General features: G+C 42.2%; 2 protein-coding genes across 3 annotated transcripts; one reads left to right on the top strand and one right to left on the bottom strand.

Annotated features, from left to right (window-relative positions):
- Positions 1–1,067: 1,067 nt before the first annotated feature.
- On the bottom strand, positions 1,068–3,450 carry LOC124873555 (cytochrome c oxidase assembly factor 7). The gene is made up of 3 exons (XM_047374267.1): positions 3,319–3,450; positions 2,773–2,913; positions 1,068–1,755 (listed from the first exon to the last, which is right to left on the bottom strand). The coding sequence occupies exons 1-3, from the start codon at positions 3,422–3,424 to the stop codon at positions 1,310–1,312; spliced, it is 693 nt and encodes a 230-aa protein (XP_047230223.1). The 5' UTR covers positions 3,425–3,450; the 3' UTR covers positions 1,068–1,309.
- Positions 3,451–3,830: 380 nt separating this feature from the next.
- zyg11 (zyg-11 family member, cell cycle regulator) lies at positions 3,831–16,564 on the top strand. 2 transcript variants are annotated; one of them, XM_047374264.1, is made up of 18 exons: positions 3,831–3,905; positions 4,216–4,381; positions 6,768–6,979; positions 7,085–7,402; positions 7,488–7,601; positions 7,679–7,795; positions 7,878–8,018; positions 8,244–8,420; positions 11,008–11,072; positions 11,189–11,288; positions 11,362–11,412; positions 11,501–11,662; positions 13,101–13,148; positions 13,235–13,432; positions 13,516–13,568; positions 13,724–13,821; positions 14,913–15,107; positions 15,192–16,564. In XM_047374264.1, the coding sequence occupies exons 1-17, from the start codon at positions 3,831–3,833 to the stop codon at positions 15,095–15,097; spliced, it is 2,280 nt and encodes a 759-aa protein (XP_047230220.1). In that variant the 3' UTR covers positions 15,098–15,107; positions 15,192–16,564. The 2 variants fall into 2 exon arrangements, with proteins under 2 accessions (XP_047230220.1, XP_047230219.1); XM_047374263.1 differs by lacking the exon at positions 3,831–3,905 and adding an exon at positions 4,002–4,143.
- Positions 16,565–16,964: the final 400 nt, after the last annotated feature.

Genomic DNA, 16,964 nt, shown 5'->3' with positions numbered 1-16,964 from the left:
TACATCTCCATTAAATGCTTGATTTTAGCTGGGTATTGGACCACACTTCTCATCAGAAAGTGTAGAGTTCGTTTAAAATGTGTTAGTTTCCTGGTATGAATGTGGCTTTTAAGCATAGTCAACAAATATACAATAGATCTGAGGCTGGGTCCCTGAGTAGGCCATTCAGAAGATTCACCCTCTAGTCTGACAAAAATTTGGAGCTGCCCACACAGACAACTGAGAAATCTTATGCTCAAACGAGACAATGAGAGGTCTATTTAGCCAAAATCACAAAAGTCAATGTGAGGTTTGAAACTGTAAGAAAACCGATGTACCAATGGTCAAGCATGGCAGTGTAGGCATCATGCTGTGGGGCTGTTTTGCCGCCAGTGCTACTGGTGCATTAAAGCAAATAAAAAAGGAAGAGATTCCTCAACTTTACCTCAAATTAACAGGTGGATTAAAGGCAAGGTACTGTTTACAAATTCTTATTTGTAATTGAATTTAAAAGCTATGTATGATTTTACTTGGTTGAAACCTGGAAAATGTTGGTCGTCCCAACAGGATAATTATCCAAAACTCACATCCAAGCTGGTTTGGGGATTGATAAAGTGCGCTAGCATGTAGTTTCAGACCATAGAGATTTGCTTTAAATCCTACTGAAAATTTGTGGAGTACGTTCAAAAACCGGGTCAATGGCTGACAACCAATCAATCTAATGGACTCAACCAAGGGCCAAAATAAATGGTCCCATACCCAGCCTGAATTATACCAGAAGCTTGTTGACTGCTTCAAAAAGTGTGTGGCCGAGATGCAACCTATTAGGGACATTTGACCAAATATCATTAGCTGTGCGTCTGGTCTTTATAATTTAACCTTTGTGGTCTACAGAAAATCCGCCAGAAATTCGGCCATGTCTTCCCTTTTTGCTGTATAATCACTTCACTCTGGAAAAACAATGGATTCAAAAACACCGTGACCTCATTAAAAACACCTTATTGTCTTTGGCTTCTTAATAACACCTTAATGTAACCTTATCAGTATTTCTTTTAGAAGCTACAGGCCATGAATTGTAGAAGCACAAAACAACGTGACTAATTTATTGTTTTCAAACTGACTTTTTGTATTTCATATAAATGTACATAGTTCTGACATTCTCACAATCTACGGACTGTAATTTGGCAAACAGCTGCATTGAAAGACACATTATTGCCATCTTTTAACTTGGATAATCCAGTTTTACTCCAAACAAACAGCCTAAAGCAACACACTATGTGATGGAGGACAAAAAACATGAAACAATCATGTCACAGAAGTGTGTGAAAAATCACTCCCCAAATTTTAGCTGCCTTTCCTTCTCTAAACCATGCAGCTCTCTCGCTCGATTCTTCAGCTCCTCTGCTTTCGTCTCATCCTTCTCCGTGCCGTCCCCGATCCTGCACATCCGACTCGCGTTGGCACACCCCCACACGTGTCCCAGCTCGCAAGCCCGGTTGGCGTACCTAAAGGCTTGACTCATGTTCGGCGTCAGCCCTTTGGAATTGCCCTCGATGAACAAGGCGCTGAGGTTAAAGCAGGAAGGAGCAAAGCCGCCGGCGCAGGCCTTCTCGTAGTACTCCTGAGCCACCGCCACGTCAGGGCCCCCCTCCAGAGCTCGCCCGTCGTGCGCTAACAGGCCGACATTATGGCAGGCGTCAATGGACTTCTTTCCTCCTGCATTGCAGGAGCGCATGAAGCAGGAGTAGGCGGTTTTTAGACACTCAGTCACTCCACCTGGTGAACAGATTCAGAAGAGACTGAGACATTGTACAGAGATCCTTTATAAAACTGGGCCTGAAAAATAATAAATACAGTCAAATTTTAAAAACTAATGCAAAACTGTCTGCCTTATTTAAAATTAGATTAATTTAAAGCAGCAAATGTATCCATAGACGGGAAAAAAATACTTTAGTATATATTTTCATTAAGCCATAAAGAAAAACTGTCCTTACATATCCCACGGCTCATTTCTATACTTTTCATGTGTTAAAGATGTAAAGCATTATTAGATCAACAACCTCAAGCTTTAGTTGTTGGACACATGGCCTCATTTGACTCAGAACACTTCTGTTCAGAGTAGTTCAAGGTTGACCCAGTGGACACAAACCAATCACACATCATAACACCTCCACCACCGTACTTCCTAGTTGCTGTCAAGTGTTTTTGGCTGATTTTATACAGTTTTTAATATGTGTGCCTGGAAATCAAGTGCTTTTACTTTGTCTATGAGTTTGCAGTGCTGAAAAATGTAGTTATTCACAGAGAGAAACATTAATAGGAATTTCCTGATGTGATGTGTTTGGTTTTCTCTAAGATCATGGCCAACATCTTTACTTTAGTCTCAACTTAGGTTTGCAACTGTGCAAACCTAAGTTAAGCAGCCGTATCTGTTTAGACTTTCTTCTTTTAGCAGTCCTTTAGTTATGTTGAGTAATCTTACCCGTTCTAGAATAATGGATTTCAGGTCTTTTAGAAATTATGTTATAACCTTTCCTAGATTGATGATACTTAATAACTATAGGCATTTGATTAGTAGCACTTGGATGCTAAATTTTTTTTTTTTTGCTGAACAAATGACAGCGTGGACTCTGTAGTGTGTTTTCACACACTTCAGTCAATATTGAAGTAATTTTAGACCCTGGTTCAGACCATGTGATTGATATTGTTCCCCGATTCATAAAACCCCACATTAACATGGGTAAAGGGGTGCTTTTCTTTCCTTTTGAAATGGCGGACGGGCCGTTTAAATACCTTTGCCGGTGACATGGTAAGCCCCAATTTTGTAGCAGCTCTCTGAGTGTCCATTTGTCTCACAGTTGTGTTTGAGGACCTGTGCTGCAGAGTCAAAGTTTTTCTTCACGCCCTCCAAATAATCTGCTAGCCTCTGGCACCCTGAGAAGAAGCATCGGACAGTTACTGACAGTCAGGGAAACATAACATAAAACAAAAACACTTAAAACAGAACAGCATGAAATAAAAAAATAATAATATCACTTAAAATAACAACATGTCATAACTTAAAGTAACAGAAAATAAAGTAGTATGACAAAATATAAGACCTTACCACAACATAAAAACATAACTTAAAACAGTATAAAATAACTAAACCTAATAAAATCACACAACATTCCTAAAATAGGAATAAGATGAAATAAGCCATGTCAAAATAATACATCATAGTATGACATAAGTTTAAATAACAGCACTACAGTATAAAATGATGCATAAAATAACATAATGTGAGGGTCCGTGTTTCAGCACCGCTGATCTGTGAACAGCGCAAGGTTCTTCTGTTACCTTCAGGGTCCTTCTCCTTGTAGCACTGGAAACTGTACTCCACTCCTAAGTTGTCCAAAAACTGTTTCACCTCATTCTCGTCCTCAAAGTTTATAAGCCCAGCCATTTCGGAACCTCTGCCGGTCCGCCGCCCAACAGAAACGTGCTGGAGGCTGAGCTGCTTGACCTTGCTGTACAGTTAGCGGTGTGAATGTTACCAAAGCTTCTCCAGCATGTACAACTCAGTATGGTTTAGTTAGCGCTATAGCTGCTCTGAAAGTTAGCTGGTTAGCATCGCCCCTCATGTAATGCTTAACCTTTAAAATGCGAGGAACATTAGCTCTTCCATAACCATCCTCTGCGGGCTTCCGTAGCGTAGCCTCCTCTCCTAATGTACTTCCTGTGTGGTGACCTTTGTTTACTGTCTGTCTCTTCGCTTCAGCCAGGATAAAAAACAGACGTCGACGTGAAAACTGCGCTCCTTACTACTTCCTCATTTCGCAGGTATTCGGTCCTGGCGGCGCTTGGTCGACATGAATCCCGCATCATCGGACAGCTATGCGTGTTTTAGCTGCGGGGGACATTTCCCAACTCAGAGGCAACAACAAGTGAGCTAGCTAGCTGCTTGGTTTCGGCTCATCGTTCATCCTCCTGCTTACTGTCACTCCGCTCAGCTGTGTCGGGGCAGGCAGGCGAAAGAGAAACTGAAAGGGTCTGATCCAGCTTTGGGTCGGAAAACAAGCAAAGCCACGGTCCCTCTGACCCACACTGACGCAGGTCTCTGCTGAATAAGCTACAACTAATTTCCTTCAAACCATGGCTATGGCCTCTTTGTTTTTAAACGCGGTAAGTTTGGAGTTTTGCCTTCATTTGAAAAACAACATCAGATGAGCAAACATCTTCTACTTTTGTTTCCAGGATGATGCCTCCCCAGCGGCTCTGACGGACCTGTGCCTCACCTATGTGAGCCAGAACCTGGAGTGTTTCTGCGTGAAGCTCCCTGACGGCTCCTTGAGCTTCAGGGAGGCTGTCCTCTTCCCTCAGGAGCTGGCAGACCAGCTTCTGGCCAAGATGGCCACTGAAGGTAAACCTGACCTCTAAAGATTTGGGGATGCATGGTTTATAAACATCATTTCCTAGATACATATAGATACTTATAGATACATATAGTTACATATAGATACAAATAGATACATATAGATACATATAGATACATATAGATACAAATAGATACATATAGATACATATAGATACAAATAGATACATATAGATACATATAGATACATATAGATACATATAGATACATATAGATACAAATAGATACATATAGATACATATAGATACATATAGATACATATAGATACATATAGATACAAATAGATACATATAGATACATATAGATACATATAGATACAAATAGATACATATAGATACATATAGATACATATAGATACAAATAGATACATATAGATACATATAGATATATATAGATACATATAGATACATATAGATACAAATAGATACATATAGATACATATAGATACATATAGATACAAATAGATACATATAGATACATATAGATACATATAGATACAAATAGATACATATAGATACATATAGAGTAGGGGTGCACCAGTTCCAGTTTTCTGGCCAATCACCAATTACTGATCTTTAAAAAGCCTGACCTGCCGATACCGATTTTTTTTTGTTTTTTTTTTAGAACTGACACTGTCAGGTGTTATAAGGTCACACTACACCTTTCAAAGTTTCAATCTTATTTTATTCAAAAACATTGAACAACACCCGTGAAACAATGCAACCTCGATTTAACTGTACACGAGGTGGTGCTCTGAAATATAAATTAAAAGTTTAGAGCATTGCAGTTCCTTAGTCTTTCATTTTTAATTTAAAAAAGAAACAAAACTTGCACAATAGGTTAGACAAGTAGATTAGATCGATGGATAAGATCGGTTTCACATGTATCAGCCGACCACCAATCTCCGAAAATTGAGAAAATCGGGGCCCATAAAACGGTTCACCCCACTATAGATGTTAATTTTTCGTATCTAATGGTGTGACTGTTGAATTGAAGCCAGTGTCCGCCATTGTTTACACTCCTTTTGGCTTTTTTTGTGTAATGAAATAAACTCTTAAATAATTTCTCACCCGCCCACACAGACATGTCCTGCAAAATTCTTAATATGATCTCAACATTTTCACGCTTTCCCATGCTGCAGCCGCAGACTTGTGTGCATTGTTTAAGACTATATATGACAGACCAATACAAAGTGGCACATTATTGTAAAGACGATGGAAACTGATATATAGTTCTGGACATTTTTACAAATATACATCTCAAACGCCACATTCAAAATACCTTTTGCTGCAACTACAGCTGCAATCTCTACCAGCTTTGCACATGTAGAAACCGAACGCTTTACCTGTTTACGTCTTACCATAGATCCTCAAATATATGTAGATCCTCTTACATGGTTTCTTCTGATTCTGCCCTGTATTTATCTTCATCTATATTCCCATGAACCCTGACCAGCTGCCCTGTGCCTGCTGGGGAAAACCACTCCCATACCATGATGCCGCCACCACAACGTTTCACACATTTTACAATGTGTTTTCCATGTAGGTCAAAAAGTTGAATTTTGGTCTCGTTTGATCAGAGCACCAGCTTCCTACATAAATGAGGCTTCTGATGGCTTTCTTCTTGCAACTCTTCCATGAAAGCCAGATTTGTGGAGTTCATAACTAGTTGTCATGTCAGCAGATTCTCCCACCTGAGCTGTGAATCTCTGTGGCTCCTCCAGAGATTCCAAGGGCCTCTTGGCTGCTTCTCTTTTTAATGACCTCCTTGCTTGCTACTTTAGGTGGATGACCATGCATTGATAGGTTGTCGGGTCTGGCATGTTTTCCAGTTTTCATATAATAGTCTAATCAGTGTTCCCTGTCTGCTGTGTTCCTTGGCCTTCATTATGCAGTTTGTTCACTAAGGTTCTCCAACAAATGTCTGAGGCCTTCTTATTTTTTGATTGAATTTAAAAGCTATGTATGATTTTACTTGTATTTCTCTTTTATGCACCACTTTGTGTTGCTCTGTCAACACTCTGTAGGAGGAACCAGGGACGCCCTCCACGGGGAGGCCATGACAACCAGATGAAATTCATTCTCCACCCCTTCATGTAACTGAAATGTAATTTATATAATACAGTAACTGTCATAGTTAATTGTGTTGTACTAAAACGTGAGGTCATATTAACAGCCTGAATTGAAATAAGAGGATTTGTGTTGTTTTGCCTTCGTGCCAGGAACGCCAGGAAGTTCTTAATCTTCTACGTTTTGCTATTTAACATTTCAGATGTTTGTCCTAACCGGGTAGAGGCAGTGCTGCACACAGCGCTTTCATCTTTATACCTGTAAGTCCCAGAGATCGTCACTGACAGGTTTTTATTCCATTCCAGGCCTTCTGAACGACAGCACCGTTGGGGTGTTTAGGAGCTGTGAATACCTACGGCTGAGACGAGCCTGCATCCGCACGGCACGGATCTCTGCCGAGGCGTTCCAGAAAGCTTTATGCCCACACAGATTGCTGGAGCTGGACGCTGCCAGGGTCAACGCGGACCTGACCATTCCTGACATACTGCAGGGATTGGCTACCAATAAATACTGTCAGGTAAAATAAAGGGTGATGTCACTTTGTGTGGCTGAGCAATCCTCACCTGTTACAACATGAATTTAATTTCTAACCTTTTTACACGCTTCCTTTAATACCCTCCAGGAGTCTATTCAGCGGTTAGTCTTAACCGGACTCACCATGTCCTCTCTGGAGGAGCCCAACTGGTATCGTTTCAGCACCCTGCAGGGTCTGCGCTCGCTCTCTCTAGCTAACGTGGACTTCTACGACTCCGGGCTTGTTGACGTTTGCTCCCTGCCTCGGCTGGAGAGCCTGGATCTCTCCAACACCTCAGTCACCAACCTGAGCCCCCTGCTGGGCCTGAAGGAGCGGCTCCGCTCTCTAACGCTACACCAGCTGAAGAGGCTGGAGATGAGCACGGCTCAGCTGCTGGGAGTCATAAGCCAGCTGAATGTACTGCAGGTTAGTGGTAATCAGCTTGGTGTTATTTTACTACAGGAAATGCACAATTATTGCGGTGAGAGAACCTCTCTTGTGCTCAATGCAGCACCTGGACATTAGCGACGATAAGCAGTTTACCTCAGATGTGGCCCGTCAGCTGCTCGCCCAGCCAGGGATCCTCCCCGCCCTTGTTTCCCTGGATGTCTCAGGGAGGAAGCAGGTGTGTGTGCATGACCGTTTGTCCTCTGTACCTAAACCCTAAGTTACTGTATATCTCACATCTTCAAAATGTTGCAGGTGACAGATACAGCTGTTCGGGCGTTTGTTGAAGAGAGACCCGGGATGACCTTTATTGGCCTGCTGGCCACAGACGCTGGCTTCTCCGACTTCCTCTCTGGAGAAGGAAATCTTAAGGTAGGAATGGACACACAGGGATTGACGAGCAAATAAAGTGCAGAAATTCAAGTCTGTTGAGCCATTTTCTGTGTGGAAACAGGTAACTGGAGAAGCTAATGAGACTCAGATCTGCGAGGCATTGCGTCGATATAGTGAGAGGGAGGGTTTCGTCAGGGAAGCCCTGTTTCATCTGTTCAGCCTGACTCATGTGATGGAGAAACCGAGGCCAGACATACTAAAGGTAAACTCAGGAAACTGTTCCCTTAACATAATTTGAAAGGAAAAAAAACATTATTTTCCATGCATAGAATCTGTATAATGTCTCATATCAAGAACATTGTCTGTTCTAAACAACATTTCTAAGCATTACATAAGGGCTACTTAGTCCTTATTTAAGCATTACTTAAGTATTGTGACCAATACCTTCTCTCTGTTCTTATAACTTTTGCTTTGATTTTCTGTTTAGCTGGTAGTTTTGGGCATGAAGAATCATCCAGCCACTCTAAACGTCCAGCTGGCAGCCAGCGCGTGTGTGTTCAACCTGACAAAGCAGGACCTGGCAGCAGGAATGCCCGTCCGGCTGTTGAGTACGGTCACCCAGCTCCTCCTGGAGGCCATGAGGACGTTCCCCAACCACCAACAGGTAAAAGTTCATGAATCATCTATTCTTGCTCCGTCATGAAGTGCATCTGGACTAACGTAACCTTTTACATGAGTTTGTAGATGTTAGGGGTCATTCTTTAACCTGTTTCTCTATCTCTGCGACACGTGCAGTGCAGGCAGAAGTCTTCATCTGTGAAATACAACTTGTTACAGTCCCCAGTTTGCACGGAGTCTGGAGTGACTTTCCATAAGATAAAGAGTGAAGCCGTTGTGAAATAGTCATTCATCTTGCTGAAAATCACGGCGTTTTAGTTTCATGCGAGGAGTTTTGTTTTTCCAGTCACTCCTGGTAAAGAGCAGCATAGAGGTGCAACCCTTTCAGCATCACTCGATGTAGTTCACATGAACAGAACCCAGCGGTTGAAACACAAACAACAAAATGCCCAGAATAGGTCGAGGGTAATAACGTTCAGGGTAGTAGAAGTAATAAACAACACCCAAAATTAAGACGGTGTCCATTTATTGTCCTTTCTCACATTTCATGAGCTGACTGTAGAAGGTGACGGATGGATTTGTAACTATCAAATCTGAGTCAAATTTGGCAGATTTATTGTCTTTATTCTCCCAGTTTGAGACATATTGTAGTTGACTTCAGAACAATTAAGCGTGTTTGTAAGAAGCATGTTATTCGATTCAAGTCTCTTGTTGTTATACAAGAACAACGGAATAATTTTAGCCGGTCCTTTATATCAACGTAGAGAGTAAAGAAGGAAAATGGCATAAAATAATAGGAATCTAGTGATTGAGTTAAAAGAGATATGTATGAAATAAAACCAAACCAACTAGAAAACAGACACATATCAAACAGTAACACTAATAACAGCACATCATCAGAACAATAAAAACTTCTTGTTCTTTTTAAATTGCACTGGAATTGCTCATAGCACTAAGTGGGAATGTATTTCAGCACAGCAACAGCTCTTGGGTATGTGCTGTTCTTCAGTCTGTTTGTTTGCTCTGACGGTCCTGTACCGTCTACCGGAGGGTAGTAGATAGCAAGGGGGGGTCATCTCCTCCTTAATCCTCTGCAGTGCTGTCTTTACATGGGCAGGACACCAGCTGGTCCTGGGCTACGTTGTTTGGTTTCTGGACTCTCAGGAAGAGGATCCGTCCCTGTACCTTCTTGATCAGTTCGGTGTTAAAATCTCAGACCCACTCCACACAGTTTCCATTGATGCATATGGGTTCAAGGTCAGTTGTGTTTCACCTGAAGTCCACTATGACTCCCTTTGTTTTTGTGGCGTTCAGGACCAGATAGTTTCTATTACACCATGACGACAGTTGTTCCACCTCGTCCCTGTACGCAGACTCGTCTTCCCCTGTGATTAGCCCGATCACTGTTGTGTCGTCAGTGGAGTTGTTTGGGTCGGATGGGGTGCGGTCGTCAGTGTACAGTAGGGGACTAAGTACACGTCCCTGTGGGGGTGTTCACTCAGTGAACTAAGTGTCCTCCGTAGAAAAAGGTGAGTGTTCACCGTCTACACTGCCAGATCTGAGTTTGGCGTGATACATTGTGTTTATGGTGCGTGATAGGCATGGACTAGAATAAGATTCTCATTAAATAATAACCTTGAATAAAAATACCACAGTATTTCTACATCAGCAGTAAACAAAACTCTACATTATCTATCTCCATTAAATATTCCTTTTATTTAAATAAAAAAAAATGAATAATTCATACTGCTGCAGCAATAATTGAACATACTGAATATTGCAGTTATAATGATTTCTAACATTTATTTAATTATGAAAAACTTATGGGGCAGAATATTAACCCATTTTCGGTGTTCTCTTTATAGAACTAGACTGGGAGTCCAACATGCTGACGATAGCTGGTTAATTATCAGGTTATCTGTTAACTGTTAGAGCATTACTTTAATAAGAGTGCAGCTTGGCACTCCTTCAGTTTCCACCATCGCTGTAAAATTTGTCTTTTTTGTAAGTGGGGAAATAGTGTAGCAGTTTTCTCTCAGCCAGCTGTCTGGCAGTGCGCAGCAACTGTGGCGGTATGGCAGTGATGTTCTATAGAGTTGGAGGAATCTCCGCTCACTCTGGCACCTTCTTAAACTAACTAAAACCATAGTAAAAGTACAATGGGAAAAAATTCTAACCTCCCAGTATATCTGGATACTGGTAACCAGCCCATGACTTGTGTTTTAACCCCCGGTAAGCCGTGCACTGATAAGCATAATGGTGTTAATAGTCTAAATATGATCTCTGTTGTATGGTGCTTAATTCAAAAGAAAGGGAAAAAAACCTCCCAGTTTGCATAAATGTGCATCAGATATATTCTTTACTGGTCTGGTAAAGCTAACCCATGTCGCTGGCCTGGTTCTCTTCCAGTGAGTTGGAACACATCAGAACATGAAAAAAAAATGGGTGTAAATCTGAAACTGTGTTGTGACAGCTTAAAATTTTAATACATGGAGGAACTTTGAACAATCCGAACATTTAGCTTCCCCTTTCTTGTTTTGTTTTGACCTTTTACAACCAAATTCATGGATTTTACCAGAAATTATTTGGCCACAGCCTGAGGTTTTTACAGGTTCTGCTTTGTCTTTCTATAGCTGCAGAAGAACTGCCTGCTGTCTCTGTGCAGCGATCGCATTTTACAGGAGGTTCCATTCAACAGGTGAGAAACATACGTTAATATCTGCTCCACGTGACACTGAATGATGCGCACCCTCCCATGTAGCATCCTCTGTCAAAGGCCTGGATTGTGAATCGTCAAACATTTCTGTTCACAAGGTTTGAAGCCGCCAAACTGGTGATGCAGTGGCTCTGCAACCATGAAGATCAAAACATGCAGAGGATGGCTGTGGCTATTATCTCCATACTGGCTGCTAAGGTACAAGTTGTGTTAGGCTTACAGTCTTCCCTGCGTTCCAGATCTTTTTAATGATGATGTTTGTTCTGTGCAGCTGTCCACAGAACAGACCGCCCAGCTGGGAGCAGAGCTGTTCATTGTGAAGGTATGATTCCTGTCATGTCTGAAGAAACCACTGACTTAACAGAAAACTGGGCAATTTTAACTAAATCTACTCTCTCCCCGGTTTGCAGCAACTGCTGCACATTGTGCGTCAGAAGGCGAGTCAGAATGTGGTGGATGCGACCCTGAAATTTACACTGAGTGCACTCTGGAACCTGACAGATGAATCACCTACAACCTGTCGCCATTTTATTGAGAACCAAGGCTTGGAGTTGTTCATTAAAGTGCTGGAGGTACACAGAAGCATTAAAACGTACAGGGCTTGGACAATGAAACTGAAACACCTGTCATTTTAGTGTGGGAGGTTTCATGGCTAAATCGGACCAGCCTGGTAGCCAGTCTTCATTGATTGCACATTGCACCAGTAAGAGAAGAGTGTAAAGGTTCAATTAGTAGGGTAAGAACACAGTTTTGCTCAAAATATTAAAATGCCCACAACATTATGGGTGACATACCAGAGTTCAAAAGAGGACACATTGTTGGTGCACGTCTTGCTGGCGCATCTGTGACCAAGACAGCAAGTCTTTGTGATGTATCAAGAGCCACGGTATCCAGGGTAATGTCAGCATACCACCAAGAAGGACGAACCACATCCAACAGGATTAACTGTGGACGCAAGAGGAAGCTGTCTGAAAGGGATGTCCGGGTGCTAACCCGGATTGTATCCAAAAAACATAAAACCACGGCTGCCCAAATCATGGCAGAATTAAATGTGCACCTCAACTCTCCTGTTTCCACCAGAACTGTCCTTCGGGAGCTCCACAGGGTCAATATACACGGCCGGGCTGCTATAGCCAAACCTTTGGTCACTCATGCCAATGCCAAACGTCGGTTTCAATGGTGCAAGGAGCGCAAATCCTGGGCTGTGGACAATGTGAAACATGTATTGTTCTCTGATGAGTCCACCTTTACTGTTTTCCCCACATCCGGGAGAGTTACGGTGTGGAGAAGCCCCAAAGAAGCGTACCACCCAGACTGTTGCATGCCCAGAGTGAAGCATGGGGGTGGATCAGTGATGGTTTGGGCTGCCATATCATGGCATTCCCTTGGCCCAATACTTGTGCTAGATGGGCTGCCAAGGACTACCGAACCATTCTTGAGGACCATGTGCATCCAATGGTTCAAACATTGTATCCTGAAGGCGGTGCCGTGTATCAGGATGACAATGCACCAATACACACAGCAAGACTGGTGAAAGATTGGTTTGTTGAACATGAAAGTGAAGTTGAACATCTCCCATGGCCTGCACAGTCACCAGATCTAAATATTATTGAGCCACTTTGGGGTGTTTTGGAGGAGCGAGTCAGGAAACGTTTTCCTCCACCAGTATCACGTAGTGACCTGGCCACTATCCTGCAAGAAGAATGGCTTAAAATCCCTCTGACCACTGTGCAGGACTTGTATATGTCATTCCCAAGATGAATTGATGCTGTATTGGCCGCAAAAGGAGGCCCTACACCATACTAATAAATTATTGTGGTCTAAAACCAGGTGTTTCAGTTTCATTGTCCAACCCCTGTACATGAAGATAAAGTTCTGCATGAAGACAGCTCAGGGCAGATTTCTATAGTAGTTAATTATCATTAATCATGTGTTAATCAGTGCATAGTACATTTGTATAAAACTGTAGGGCATTGTGGCTCAGTTTTGTTTTGCACTTGTCCCCTGCAGTCTTTCCCGAACGAATCTTCCATCCAGCAGAAGGTTCTTGGTCTTCTGGTAAGTTTACCATACTTTTACTACTCTTAGAGCATGATCACCTAAATTAAGACCTCAACATTCCTCCACCACCCTCTGCTGTCCAGAACAACATAGCAGAAGTCAGGGAACTGCACGGAGAACTGATGGTGCCGAGCTTCCTGGACCACATCAGAACTTTGCTGCACAGCCCCGAGGTGGAGGTCAGCTACTTCGCCGCAGGGATCCTCGCACATCTGACGTCACGAGGAGAGAAGGCCTGGACGCTGAGCCCGGGTCTGCGGTTCTCATTGCTGGAACAGCTGGTAGGAATTCAGCAGAAATGCTTCAAAGCGGTTGATCTGAACTACATGAAGCACTGTGGTAATTTATGTGTGTGCCTCTCCAGCACGCTGCCATCATGAAGTGGCCCCCTCCTGAGTGTGAAATGGTGGCCTACAGGTGAGATGCACATGTGCAGAAAAACAGCTTGCTATTGTTTTACATTTTTACCTTCTGATTTGCCATCCAATGAAAGTAAAAAGTAGATATTATTGTTATAGGATACAAAGAGGTTGTTTATTAAACCTTATAACGTATGAGAATATGTTCTCCAGGTCTTTTAACCCGTTCTTTCCCCTGCTGGAGTGTTTTCACACACCTGGTGTCCAGCTGTGGGCAGCCTGGGCCATGCAACACGTGTGCAGCAAAAATGGTGAGGCTCAGATATTTGTACATACCTTGTTAAAGTATTCATACTCATAATACTTTTTTTTGACACGTCAGCTGAAAACAACAAATTGTTATGTATTTGACTGGGATTTTATGACAATGCAACACAAAGTGGTGCATAATTGAAAGTGGCAAGAAAACAATACATGTTTTTTTAATGTATTTATAAAAAGAAAACACAAGCTTTGAACATCTAATGGAGCTCTGTTCAGTCCATCATCTGAAAACAGAAAGAGTATGACACAACTACATACCTATAAAGACATGGTTGTCCACCTAAACTGAAAGGCTGGGCCAGGAGAGCATTAATCACAGAAGCAGCGAGAGGTCTAAGGTAACTCTGGAGGAGCTGCAGAAATCAACAGCTCATGTGAGAGGGTTGACAGGGACAACAGTTAGTCATGCACTCTGCAAATTGTTGCACAGATTATTGAAGTGTTGAAAGAAAATAAAGTCTTTGCAGTTTGTCACAAGACCGTACACATATACAAAAAATGATTTGGTCAGATAAGAGTAAGACTGAACTTGTAAGCCTACATACTAAATGTGTGGAGGAAGACAAAACACCCTGAAAACCTTGCCCACTTTAAAACACGGTGTTGGCACCATCATGTTCAGGATGCTTTTCTTAAGCAGTACAGGGTTGCAGGTCAGAGTTAATGGAAGGATGAATGGGGCTAAATCCCGGACGGTACTAAAAGAAAACATGTTCGATGATAGAAAAGAACTGAAACCAGTCCAAGTCCAGACCTTAATCCAAATAAGAACTTTTGTCATGATTTTAAAGTTGATGTTGACAGATGTTCGTCATCTGTTCTGTCTGAGCTTGAGCTGTTTAGTAAAGCAGATAGGTTAAATATTTCAGTCTCTAGCTTCTGAAGACTGGTTCTACAAACTGTTAAACCAGGGGGGCTGAATACAAGTACATGCCACACTTTTCAGATTTGTACTGGTAAGAGAAAACCATGCATAATAATACAAGACTTTGTGTTGGTCTATGTCACAAAATCGCAGTAACGTAGAACTGGCTCAACCTGCTCACCTCTTCAATATTCTGTTTCCACTTTGCCACAGCTTCGCGCTACTGCAGCATGCTGCTGGAGGAGGGTGGCTTGGACCAGCTGGAGCACGTTCATACGAACCCACAGACCCACAGGGATGTCAAACTGCTGGCCGAAAGCATCCTGGAGAGCCTGCAGCGACACAGAACCCGCACCGGCCAGCCGGCGCACACAAGTCGTCGTCCACCCCCGCAGTAACATCACATAGGTGAAGGAACACTCACAGCAAGATTCTTTTTAAGCTCACACACAGCAATGGAGGCGTTTCATCCTTTTGTATCTTCCCTTTCAGAAAACGGTGGTCCCTGATGAAGAAGAGGACATGAAAAGTGGTCTCGCCACAGAAAAGGGAGTAGTGTGAGAGTGCATGCGTGGGCGATTGTGAGGCCTATCTCGCACACAATAGCTCACGGATTCCTTAAAACGACAACTGAGTAAAAGGCAGAGACAATGCAAACCTTTGCACACACTAACATTATTTATTTCCTTTGTGTTCGTTTCAAAACAAATATTTTCACGTGCGAGTCCTGTGATGGAAAATTAAAGTTGTGATAAGCTGAGTTTGTATTTGTGCTCGCTCTCATCCGCCTGACTGTGGGGGAAGTAGATGTTTTTCACGCCAGAAAACGTCGAGGAGCATCAAACACCGGACGGAGGGGCCACTTTCGTTGGCCCCAACAATGTTGCCAAGTTCTTTATAGTCTGAAAAGGTGGATGGATCTTTAAACATATGCATGACATTGCAGAGAGCTCAAGCATGCTGCTGTGAATGATTTTATAAACGCCTGCACGCTTGATTGTAGCAGAGCTCTGAGCACTAAAACCATGCCTCTGGGCCTGCAGCACCCTCTGTATTTACCTGCTGAAGCCTTTAGTATCATGTGACAGGAAACTTGATATATGGGTCTATTCCGAGGGTCGAAATGTTTTACGAATTACTGATCATTTAGAGCAAATTTATTTAATCACTTGTATCAGTAGACAAAACTGCAGAAAACTTGGAAGCAGATTTTACTGAAAATTTGAGTCCATTTGTGCAAATATATTCTTCTGGACACAAATGGTAATAATGATGTGGACGGAATAGGAGTCCTCTTGTTGTTGTCCGTGGGAAATGTGTGAATATATCTACGTTTTGCTCCGCTTCCCGACGCGTCAGTCTTAAAAAGTTTATCTTATTTGTATATAATATACAATGAGGGCAAAATAGTTATCTGCCAAGGAGGGATTCATTTGAATGCATGAAGAGTTGTTGGAAAATTCTTTCTTTCCCACCCTAAAATAGGAACCATGATTAAGAGGAAACTGCTGACCATGTTATAATGTGACATGCCATACTATGGTGGATGCCTCTGCTGTCCTCAGGGTTCCTACACATTTTCAAAATTCCATACTTCTCCAAACTTAGATTTAGACTAGTTTTTATAACATTCTGGACATTTGAGCTAAAGTATGGAACTATAGAGGGCTTTCTATTGATCAACACAGTTTTGGTTCAGCATTGTGGAAAAGGCCCGTCTGCACCACCTTAAAGCAGCTCTATTTTAAATGCCTTGTAAAATCAATTGAGCTTCTTGTCAGGTTACAAACAAACTTCAGTATGTTTTATTGGGATTGTATGTTGCATGGGTTTCAAACGTCTATAAATAAAATCTAAAAAGTGTAGCATGTATTTGTGTTCAGCCACCCCGGCGTCAAAAGAATCGCCTTTAACTGGAATTACAGCTGCAAATGTTTTGAGGCACCTCTCTACCAGATTTACAGCCTGAACCTAAGCTCAGATTGGATGGAGTGTGTTTGTGAAAATCTGTTTTTTAAATATTGCCAAAGATTTTCAAATAGATCTAAGTCTTGGCCATGCTAAAAAATGGATATGCATTGATGTTTAGGGTTGTCTGCGACAGCCTATATGCCTGCTGAAGAAAAGCATCCCCACAGCACCATGTTTCACCAGTGGCGAATGTGTGTCCAGGGTATTTTAATAATTTTAAGGCCAAACATTTTCACTTTCATCTCACCTGACCAAGTCATCTTCTTCCACATATTTACTGTGAACACTACATGG

Source organism: Girardinichthys multiradiatus, chromosome 9, assembly GCF_021462225.1.
Source record: "Girardinichthys multiradiatus isolate DD_20200921_A chromosome 9, DD_fGirMul_XY1, whole genome shotgun sequence".
NCBI lineage: Eukaryota > Metazoa > Chordata > Actinopteri > Cyprinodontiformes > Goodeidae > Girardinichthys > Girardinichthys multiradiatus.
Note: the sequence above shows the minus strand (reverse complement) of the source record. Positions and strands in the feature narration are given on the sequence as shown.

Coding starts and splice junctions, on each gene's coding strand:
- LOC124873555 (XM_047374267.1), bottom strand. CDS start 3,424: ATGGCTGGGCTTATAAACTTTGAGGACGAGAATGAGGTGAAACAGTTT. Junction 2,914..3,318: donor CAAGGAGAAGGACCCTGAAG/GTAACAGAAGAA, acceptor GCTTCTTCTCAG/GGTGCCAGAGGCTAGCAGAT. Junction 1,756..2,772: donor TTACCATGTCACCGGCAAAG/GTATTTAAACGG, acceptor TCTGTTCACCAG/GTGGAGTGACTGAGTGTCTA.
- zyg11 (XM_047374264.1), top strand. CDS start 3,831: ATGAATCCCGCATCATCGGACAGCTATGCGTGTTTTAGCTGCGGGGGA. Junction 7,403..7,487: donor GCCAGCTGAATGTACTGCAG/GTTAGTGGTAAT, acceptor TGCTCAATGCAG/CACCTGGACATTAGCGACGA. Junction 8,019..8,243: donor CGAGGCCAGACATACTAAAG/GTAAACTCAGGA, acceptor TTTTCTGTTTAG/CTGGTAGTTTTGGGCATGAA.